Source organism: Trachymyrmex septentrionalis, unplaced genomic scaffold (genome assembly GCF_001594115.1).
Source record: "Trachymyrmex septentrionalis isolate Tsep2-gDNA-1 unplaced genomic scaffold, Tsep1.0 scaffold14, whole genome shotgun sequence".
Classification (NCBI taxonomy): Eukaryota; Metazoa; Arthropoda; class Insecta; order Hymenoptera; family Formicidae; genus Trachymyrmex; species Trachymyrmex septentrionalis.
In genome coordinates, this window is record NW_017304543.1 from 2,716,523 (window position 1) to 2,728,715 (window position 12,193).

The following is a 12,193-nucleotide window of genomic DNA, read 5'->3' on the forward strand; positions in this document are numbered from 1 at the left end:
ACACGTAATACTAATTAATAACTAGTTAATAACTTGAAGCGTTATTTAACTACAAATTTATAGTTACTTATATATATGATATGACTTTCTTCTTTGGGATTTATACATGAGGATTTCATATCAAATTCATATTTGAATTTTATAATGATTTCGAGGACACCGCCCCATGATTACTCCTTCAGTATATTAGATTTAATATAAATTGGATTAAATGTAATTTCAAACTGAAGCTGAAATATTGTCTTAATTTGCATATTAGTATTATTAAACATTAAAATCCCTGCTTTAACTAAAAAAATAGAATTAATTCTTCTAATTGATTATTTCTTTAGATTTATTTTTAATCTAATTGATTGATTTTCTCGTTGATCTAAAACTTCGAATAATAATAATTATTTAGAATAATAAAAATTATTTATTATGATTTTATTTTAATTTTTATTGCAGACGTTCAAACCACAGAAAATAGCGGAAATATTCCATTCCAGAAAACTCATCGAAAACTCATTCAAAATCATTGTAAAACTTTATCGCCAAGAGTATCCGAAAAGAAGAATAGTACTTCATCACGAAAGCGTTTAGAACTATGGCGAAACGCGTTTCGTTCATTAATAACGTCGGAAAAATCACAAAAGGCAATCGCTTCTACATCGAAATCAATAACAGAAACACTCCCCATTCCGCGAAGCTCATCGAAGAAATCGGTGAATGCAGCATGCGAAAGTGTTGTTACTTTAGCTTCCACATCTACGTCTTCCATGAAACATACAACATCGGTCGGATTTCCTTCAAAACTTACTTCGCCAAACAAACAGACAAAAGACTCAACAAAGCTGACAGAATGTAATGATACATCTAAATCCAAGTCATCTATCAGCAGTAAAAATCTTCCAAGTGACGCGAATGTTGATAAAATCATCTCTAGGAGCGACTTAACTCAATCTAAGAATACTGTTTCTAAAAGTCCGTGTAAAAACGTAGAAGTGACAGACAATGTTATTACATTAGACTCTTTCTTAAATTCGAACAAGAAGATATCAGAGATGTCACCGAAATTGCATAAGGAAGCAACCAGTCTTAAATTGTCAACTAATAATAAATCTGAAAGGTCAAAGACCTCGAAAAACTGCAGCATTGAACAATTTCAAACAATACAACACAAAAAAGAGGAATCACATAAGTGCATTGCGTGTGGCTCGTCATTCAAGAATTACGATTTGTGGATAAAACATTTGGCTAACAATTTTAATACAACACATATGAATGTGAATTCTAAATCTTCCTATGCATCAAAATGTATAAAAGCCTCGCTTTTAAAAATTATGAGCAAGGAGAAAAAATTGGAGAACTCGAAACCATCGACATCGAAATGTTCTTCAGTTAATGAAGAAAGTGACTCACATCAATTAGATAAACCCGTTATTAATTCCGATATGGAAAGTTCATCCTCTTCTTCGTCCTTGTCATCATTGAAAGCCATCAAAATGCGCCGTGAACAATTCAAAGTATCAAAAAGGAAAATGAAAAGTAGGTCAGTTATGAAGTCAAAATCTAGTCGAAATTCATCAAGTGGAGCGGAAATTCCGGACTCCAATAATGTTGAATGTAGTAGTTTAACGAACATTAGAGTAAAACAAAAAATAACATGCAAGATTTGTTCAAAGTCCTTTGATACCAATCAACAACTTTTTGAAGATATGGCAAAGCATATGCATAACGATTTCCAGAATATGCAAACAGCGATCGAAAATTATATTATTTCTACACAAGAGTCTAACAAGACTAACGATCAAGTCTCCAATGATATAGTGAAAAATTCAATAGAAGCAGCCGTGGAAGAGGTCGAAGTAATTAGAAATGATATCAATGAGTCAGAGAAGAGTCAGCGAGAAAATATAAACGAATCGAATGCGGAAAATCTTGTGAGTTTAGAAGTATCACAACAAGATACAACCAAAGAAAAAAACAAAATTTCGAACTTATCAGCAGAATATACTATAGAGCAAGATGTAAAAATACAGTCGACATCTGCAACGAATAACGTCGAACAGGAAGTTGGCAAAACGCAGTGTACGGAAAAAGAAAACATATGTGATGCTGGACCATCTTTAGAACTTCAATCGGAGAGATTCTTTACTATTTGTGAGTGCCATAAACCCAAAAATGAAACAATTGAAGCGATGGGATCGAACATTTACATCGAAATAGTTTTGTTGTGTACCACTTGCCAGACAATATTTCGAGGCTTGGAATGCTTTGAAGTGCATTGTACGAGTTCCGTGGATGGCATGCTCTGCAACAAAAATCGACTGCAAGGTAGAAAGTCCAAATTACTCTGTGTCAGCTGTCAGCAGATATTGAACTCTCTCCAGGATTTGTTGCAACATCTAACGATGCATTCCCGGCTTAATCACAGAGGCACGGTGACATTTTCTTGTAGCACATGCAAAGTCATCTTCTACAGTTTTGGACCGCTCTTTGAAAGCCATTTCCAAAATCATGAGAAGAACTCGTTATTCCTGGCTAGCCGTCTCTCGTTTCCAAGGCCTTCATACATCAGCTCAAAACTTATCAAGTTACTGGCGACAGATATACCGATAGAGCAGCTTTATATGCAAATAGCCGATTATGTGTGCCAACATTGTAGAATGCCTTTTATCTATGAACAAGATCTGAAATCACACAAAATGATTTGCGAAAGCCACAACGTCGAGTCTCGCTTCGGATCTTCGGACGGCAAAAGTACGATCTCGATCACCCCCAGCAAAATACCAATTTTGCTAATATGCGGATTCTGTAACAAGACGTTTTACAGCAGGATGTCTTTTGAGCTACATTCGTTGGAACATACGCAGAAGCGGGAGGTACACTTGCATTATACTTGCGTAGCTGTTACCGCCGTAACGAAAGTATATATCTGCAAGGTATGCACAACCATGTGGCAATGTTTGCAGACCTTCAGAGAACATTGGCGGACTCACAGTGAGCTGCGGGCGGAATATATATGCTCTCTCTGTCGTAATTATTTCCATAGTGTTGAACTGTTCCAGAAGCATGCGCTCGTGCACAGAAACAACGAGAAGAAGCAAGTGCCGATCACATGCGAGGTAATCTATCGCGACATCAGTGATCGGAACTTCAACATAAATTCGCAAAGCGACACTACCATAAACGAATTACCTTATATGAATTTGAGTTATTTCGATAATAAGAAAAATGTCGTTGATAAGACTGTGAATAATAAATCCTGCGAATCACAAAAATCGACTCGCTTACTGTTGAAAAATCTCATGAGTGAGAATCGATCTACGCAGTCATCAGTACGTTCCAATAAAGAAGCACAAGCAACCGGAAATGTCCCGCACGTTCCGGTACAAGTTCCCTCATCTAATTTCCTCGTCGCAGTTACACAATCCGAACCAAATAGCAATTCGGGAAATCTTGGTGATGACTCGGATGAGGACCTAACGATAGTGTTGTCGGAAAGTGAAGAAAGTTCAGTATCGAGTGGGGTCAAAAGAAATGTTGATAGTATGCCTTCCACTACGCCAGAAAACACGAAATCAATGACGTCCGATTTTGCCATTATTGATGGGCAAATGCGATATTCCAACGATACGACTCTGATCGCCGCAGCATCTTCGAAGATTTCGAGCTACGTAAGAGAAAGTACAAGTTTAAATTCCCGAATTAGTGTCATAACTCCGATAGAATCCGAGAACACGCAGCTGAAAACAAATTCGAACGTTTCGAGGGATAACAATGCTCTCGAAAATAGTGTAGATCGCTCGGTATCGTCAATGGCGAATTCTTCGAGAGAAGATCTCAAAGAATCATTACCGGAGAACGCCATGAGTTCTGTGCCTAAGACTTTCTTACGCGTGAAATCCTTGGCAGAGCTAACAAATACTCCACCGGAGAAATTCTTATGTCAAGTGTGTAGCCTGTCATTCGAGTCTCGGCAGAAATATAGAACACATAAGTTAACACACATTCGGTCTCTTCAAAACAAGACAGATGACCAAATCACTTCTTCCGGCAATATACAAGTCTGGCCAGCTAAACCGACGTTCAATCCTCAAGCAGCCATGCCCACAACATCAACTCAGGATTGTTCCCTCTCTTCCGCAATGACTCCATCCGTCACCGTGCATCCGAATACATCTACAGAAGTCTCGGCCAATTCTCGACAATATCAAATGATCGGCGTGAAGCCATTGCGTTCGATCAAATATAACGCGAATGTAGAAACATCAAAAGTGAAAGAAGCGTTATGTTATGAAAAGTCAACGTGTGTTTCGTTAAACAATGTCGATACTACTTCGCAGCAAATCTCGCAGAAGACAGCTTATCATCAAAACTTGTCACCTCTTGTCAACTATCCATTAAACAAGTCAGTCCAATCTGCCCAACAGCATCAGAGTACTGGCACCGTAGCTGTCAGACCATTCTTACAAACTTATCAAACGTCCGAACTACTGCCACCACCATATTTGCAACAACAGCATTCGCAGCAATTACAACATTCACAACTGGTGCATCAACAAAAACAACATCAAATTCAACAACAACAACAGTTACAACAGTCACAACTGCAACAGACGCAGCAACATCATCAGCAGCAGCAACAACAGCCGCAGAAATTGCAACAACAGCAACAAATACAGCAACCGCAACAGGTACAGCAATTGCATCAGCAATCGCAATACCTGCAACAACAGTTACAACGACATTTACAATTACAGTTACAATTACAACATCAGCAACAGTTGCAGCATCAGCAACATCAACCACTACAGCAGCAGCAACAATTGAATGTTGGCAATAATGTTATGCATTACATAATATCTAAGACAGACATGTCTTACCAATTGCACCCCAATAACCTAATACCAACGAACACGGATAACGTTATGCTCGTAACTGTAAACACAATGCAACAGATCTCACAAAATCCGGATCGTTACATCTGCATATATTGTCCAGGCTTTGAGTGTGGTTCAATGCAGGAGTTTGCGTTGCACGAGCATTCATCGAAGCACGAAGCCCGTAGCCGTTACAACAACGTTACTTATTTATCTTGAACGTAAACTATAGATGATAATTATATTTCTTGAAAGTTAGAAAACGATTGATGATATTAAGGAACACAGTCACTTTTCGATGAACATATAGATTCTATGCCATTTTAAATAACATTAGAATCACATGATACTGATGTGATCAAGTATCAATTTACTGATCTGTAAATAAATGCATTTTCATCTGAACAGAGAGACATTTTTGTTATTTATCTGAAGTAGAACAGAAACTTAATAAGTACTCTTATATGATCTGATTAATTTTTCGGTAAGTTTTGCAGATATGTTATTTAATTCTTTTGTTTAATTTAAATAATTTTCTTTTTGATTTAAATTTTTAATAAAATTGTTGCTTTTTTAATATTTAGCATCTTAGGTATTGATATTACATTTGTCGTACGATAAAGCATTTCAAGTCTATTGATTGGCTCAAAAAAAGAAAAGTTGTCTTATTTCTCTATCCTATAGAGCCAATCAATAAACTTACAATTTTTGTCATACAACAAATATAATACAAGTCTTAAACGTCAAGTAGTACGATATTTATTGTATTGTCTTTTTTTCTACTTGTAATAAATGTCATTGTGAAAAGAACTTTTTTCATAATGTGATATTATTTGTTATATGTCATTCCTCGTAGCATTTTCATTAATTTGTTTTATTATACTCATGTTCTTTTCATATTTTAATATGTTTAGAAATAACTAGCAATTCGTTACATTGATGATTGTTCTTGTCGAAATGTAATTTAATTTGTAGTATTTTGTAATTTGATAGAATTTGATAGATATAAGAAGAATTTCTTGTCATTATTTTCATAGTTTTCATCATTTGTGTAATCTTTATCAGTCCTATATTTTATTTTATCATACTTGTAATTAATTATACTATTCTTTATATTGATAACTATATTTTTATTTACACATAACTATATTAAGCAATGACATTTTGCACTTGATCTCGTTTGAGATACAGGTTTTTTTTTTTTTTTTTTTTTCAAAATTGGCGTTACACACGCACACATACGCAATACATAGTGCTTAACAGATCAAAATTCCATAAAAAAGTCATATATTTTGCCATATATTTTGTGTTATTATTATTATTATTCATTATTATTAATTCACTGTTATTAAGATTTCTAAATAGTATCCTAGTAGTGCAGCTATATTGAATCGTGACGTCGGAAGCGAGAAATGACATTCATTTTTGTTACGTGCCTCTTATTTGTAAATAAAGACAATTTGAATAAACCGAAATGATGAGATCGCTTTAAAACATTTGTAAAAATGGATAAAAACTATATACTTATCCCCCCTGAAAGTCAATAAATAATCGTAAAAAAGTAATAAAAGGCACTTATAAGTGAAAATATGTTACGCATGTATATACGTGCCTCTTATCACTTTACGATTATTTACTGGGGGGGGGGAGGGAGATAAGGATAGCTTTCGTCCATTTTTACAATTGTTTTAAAGCGATCTCATCATTTCATTTTATTCAAATTGTTTTTACTTACAAATGACACATAATAAAAATTAACGTATTATTTCTCGCTTCTGACGTCACGGTTCAATATGGCTGTGCATCTTTCTGCTTTTTATTTCCACGCGATTAATTAATAATAGGACATAAATATATTTTACGAAAGAAAATATTAGTATGAGTGCTATTAACAAGAAATTGAATGCATATCCCAAAAGCAATTTGGAAACGATTAGATCATTTATTTGTTTAAATTGATTGAATAATAACAATTTATTATTATAATTAGATGCTACTAATCACAGATAAAGACTATGTACGTTTTCCTATATCCAGTTTCTAATATCATTAACCTTTAATTGGTGACGTACGTCAAATTAACTCCCTATCACTGGTGGTGACGTCAAATTGAATGTGTTATTATTGTGATATGTTCTTCACTATCCGCTGCTGCATTTCTCGCTCTACGCAATTCATTAGTTCTCAACCGACTGTGAAAGTTGAACATATATTATGTTTTTCCCACTTTTGTTATCGAATTACGACACTAGAAGTTATTAGTAACTGATATCGCAGAATCTGTGTTTATGCTCAATGTTCCGGTGGTAGGAATATAATTCTCTTATAATTCTCTATTTGTGTCTGCTATATTTCTGCATCCAATAGATATGTATTAGTATTTAATTTTGTTATCACTATTTATCATAATAATTATGATGATATATTAATATTATTAAAATATAGTTCTATTTAAGGATACATCAATTTGTCGTCACATCACTAGTGATATCAAGAAAAGAAGATCACTACTTGAAGGTTAAAGAAGATAAAATATAATTTAAATGCTCATAGAAACAATATAGAAACAGATAATAAATTTCTATTATTAACAATTGTTTAATGAATGATGTAATCATAAATATTAAATTTTCAAAAAAGATTAAATTTTTGAATTAATTTTTTGTAACCAGTACTGTGTTTTATGATTGTTTATTTAGCAACAGAGTATATTTTGCAAAATATGTTAATATTATCAGTTAATAATTATTAAATTATAAAAATAAAATATTTAAAAATCTACATGTCAAAAATACATAGTTACGGCACTAAATGCAACAATGAAAGAATATTTTTAGAAGTATAAAGACTAGAATTAGGATTTAAATTAATTTCAAATTAATTTAACATATATGTATATAAAGAATAATGTAATTATGAATTTATTATTAAACAAAACCGAATATTTCTAAAAGTGATTTGAATAACGAAGATACATTATCCAAAGTATACAATTATAGTTCTGTTGTAGTTCCATTGAAGAGTAACCGAATGTTACAACATTTTGCAATCGATTCTAAAGCATAGAATCGATTACTTTACTTTCATTTTTTATTCCTTACTAAAAGAGGCATATATTCTAAGATAAGACTGTGTTTATCTATATGCTTTTTTAGAAAATACACTGCGGTTAATATCAAAATACATTATCGCGATTTGGTAATGCTATTGTTATGCGAGTAAGTTTGATACTATATTAAGATTTTAATATTGCATTATTTTAAATTTCCTCTTTCAACATAAAATTTTAACAATTTCAGAAAGATATTTCAAAATTCAGTGAATTATAAATGAGAGATAAATATATAAATTGTCAACTCTGTTATTTATTCCTTATATTGTATCTTTTTCAGTTATTTTCAACTATTTTCGTATTTTACAATCATCTAAGTTTGTTAATTTATTATTGATTGAAACATTGCATCAAATGGTGATCTTATTAAGTTTTTGCTTTATTTTAAAATTTGTCATTAAATTTGTTTATTATTAAGATTTCATTTAATAATGATAATTATAATTGATTTTTTTCTACTTTCTAAAATGGAATACGGAAAAAAATAATTTTATCTTGTTACATTATAATAACAGTATTGGATATAATATCATTAGTCATATTATGTAGATTATAATGGATTAATTTAATTATTAATTTAATTAATTTAATCATTATTAATGATATTAGCAATTATCATTAATATTTGATACATATTTTTTGCGAACAATTTTTTTGTCAATTCTGATTTTAAAGCGAATAAGAATAAAAATACGATATATGATAGATTATAAACTAGTTGACTAAATTTTATACAACTATTCTAATTAGTTTACAGGTCATTACCACACACAGTCCTTAGTCCAGATCATTATTATTTGTATAGCATTAAGAAAAAGAATATGTTACAAAGTTTTTAGAATAACAAACAACTTGCGCTAATTATATTGTTAAATTTTTAACGATAGTGTTTGTCATTATTAAGATATTTTCAGTACATTTTAAACTTTTGTAAGAGGTATTATGCATTTTTTTCTATGAATGAATATTATTACATGTTTTGTATTCATAAAATACAGAAAAAAAGTGATTGCAAATTGACCAGTGTATTTGTCTATATTTAACTAAGTATCTATCCTAACTGGAATAATGCAGTGATTCATAAAAATATTCATATTTATGTAATTATTCTGAATATGTTTTAAGAAAGATGTTATAGGATTCTTATGTGAGGAATGTATATCATATTCAGTTGATTAGATTTTTGCTGAAAAATGATCATGTATAAAGGATTGCAATGATCACATATAATATGTATACCGCATTCATATTCTGATACTTGAATTAAATTTTTATTTATATTAAACTATTGTTTTTATTTATGTTAAACTATTGTTTTTATATCAAATTTATTATAATTGAAAATTTATATAATATTCTGTTAGGATTTCTGTAACATTTCTAATAAAACATATTACAATTGTAAAGTTAATGTTAAAAAAAATCTGAGCCTCTCTTTACAAACATATATATTACGCGTAATATAATATTGTACAATTTTTTAGTATATACAATACTTGTAAATAGACGAATATTAAAATAAGATTTTCGAATTAATGTTATATATATATTATAAATATAATCTCTATATAGAACAGTTCGCGTTGTTGTCTTATTAAAGAAATAAAGTTCAACAGATAATTAAATATTTTCGATATCTGAATTGTGTGTTATAATATTGTTACATCTTTCTCAAAATGAGCTTGATATAATATTCAAAATTATTTATGAAATGATCTTCATTTATTTTTAATGATATACGTTAATCATATTTTTACGTGTCTCTCCAGTATATTATGATCGAAATTGTCTTAAAACTCATACATTAAAATTTTATATATAAATTTTTAATCTTAAAATTTTTTAAAATTAAAATTTTATTTTATGAAACTGTTAGGAAGTTATCTTACGTCATTTTGGAGATGACGTATCCTAATTTAGATCTTTGATACTTCATTTGAAATTATTTTTAGATATTTCGTGTATAAAAATTAATTATATCGAAATTCAATAGTAAGAAAAAAATAGGAAAAAAGAGCTGAGGTTAATAAATACTAGTATACTGGTATAAATAATAATACTGCAAATAATATAATATTTACACAACTTTGTTAACTCTGCTCTATATCTTCTACTACGTATCATATTATTACTATATGCGTATGTATTATATTTTGTTATGTATAGCATATATCTATATATTCGCATTCTTGTGAGGAAAATGACACAAATAAAAAATATATAATTGTTTAGGAGAGAAGAAAAAAATTGCATATTTAAAAATTGATTATTATAGTAATATTGAACATAATATATTTAACTTAGAATTAATTATCAATTGTTTGTTTCAAGTTCTCTCGAGGCAATGCAGATATTAATTTTGTTATTATCTTTAAAAACTACTCTTATTTTGATTTATCATTTTTCTTGATTGAAGACTGATAATTTAGAACACAATTCACACATAACATAAAATTTGAAAAGATTCGTATTATGTGCGGATTTTATATTCTACATATATACTTGCGTCATTTTTCTCTTGCGGAAATGTTGTGTAACTATATGTAATAGATATAAATCAATTTTTATTGTTAAAAATTCTAATGTAAGTATTATAATGAAGTCAATTCGTGGTTCCGGATGAATAGAAATAAATTTCGAATATTTATTAATGAGATATTACAATCTCTGACATCGACTTTTAATTTTTAAGAATGAAGTTGTGCAAGTTGTATACTCTTATGCAAGTTAATAGTAATGTTTATTCAATATTGTATTCATTCAATGAATTTTATACTAAGAAAACTAATCAAATATTTTATCACCAATAGCGGATGATAAAAACAGGGATTTTTGTGTTATATAGAGAATAAAAAAATTAAACGTACTGTTTTAAGAATAAGATTCTAATAAAATTAAGACATAGAATTTGATATGTTAAATTCTAACAATTTCTTATTGCATTTGAGAACATTGTATCAAAGATACAAGTCAGAGACTGTCGTTGAACGAGATAGGTAAAGATATGTGAATGAATAAATTAAATATAAGTTAAAGAACATTTAGATTATAAATAACACTATTGTAAGATGATTGACACACATGCTTTTGAATAAATATTGTGATTTACGTTCATCTCCTTTATTCGGCACTTTGAGCGACATTTTATTCATTACAGCAATTATTATCCTAGTCACTGCGATGACAAATACTGTGATAACATTAGAGACTATTATTAATGCGATTGACTTATTTAGTATGATGAAAATATCTAAAACAAATATCAAATAAAATTCCGAAAACTCCGATCTTTATGATTTAGTAAAAATATCTTAAACGACAAACGCGACTATTCATGGAAAAATTTTTAGTGCAAATATTACTAATCGGGTTCACGTTGATTGAGATAAATGTTTTAATCGTGTAGCACTTCACACATCTTTTATCTTTTTACACAAAACGTTTATATTTAGATGTTATATTGACAAATTTTTATTTGAATTAAAACTTCTCTCTCACTGGAACTATCTTAAATTATGACGTTTGAGATATCTTTACCAAATTTCATCGAAATCGGAAAGTTTTTCAGGAATTTTATTGCAAATATCGGACGTTAATGCTTTTTTTTTCTCTGGATCTTTTTTAATGCTGAACTCTTATATCAAGGGGGGGGGGGGCGAGCTTAAGTGACTAACTTGTTATATATTAGCTGACCGTATCCGCCAAAAAGATTCAAGGAGTTGATTATGCAGCGATAAATCTTTGTTAGCTTTTTCAAATCCCACGTCTATTATACTTTCGTGCCAAAAAAATCTTATAAATTTTTAGCAAGTCTTTTAAAATCTTTATCTTTCAGAAAAAAAATCAATCAGTCTTCGATAATTCGAAAAGAATTAAATTCAATATCAAAATCAATTTTAACAGTTTAAAATTTTGATTAATTCATAAATGAATCGACTGTTGCTATTTTTGTTATCGCGACTTTAAATGTAAATTTTTCATGTAATGCAATTTTTTAATGTAAACATTAATGTTTATGTACTTTAAAATTAAAGAAATTACACAATTTTTTCGCACTAGATCCTCCCCAAGGCATATCGGCGCGGTCAGGCTAATGGCATTCTCTTTATCTTACGCTTTGGCACATAATTCACGTTGTTCAATATATTGATTACGTAATTTATCCGAAGATTGAATACACTTGTTATATATACTACTTTTTAACAACTAGTATATC

The 12,193-nt window shown here is 30.1% G+C and overlaps 1 protein-coding gene across 4 annotated transcripts in view; it reads left to right on the forward strand.

Annotated features, from left to right (window-relative positions):
* LOC108745554 overlaps positions 1–5,269 on the forward strand; it is a 10,253-nt gene extending 4,984 nt beyond the window's left edge. For 3 of the 4 annotated variants that reach the window (XM_018481751.1, XM_018481753.1, XM_018481755.1), the window contains one exon: positions 448–5,269. In XM_018481751.1, coding sequence (XP_018337253.1) covers positions 448–5,084 — 4,637 coding nt within the window. In that variant the 3' untranslated portion in view covers positions 5,085–5,269. The remainder of the gene's footprint in view (positions 1–447) is intronic. The other variant, XM_018481752.1, reaches the window with a different exon arrangement.
* The last annotated feature ends 6,924 nt before the right edge of the window (positions 5,270–12,193 follow it).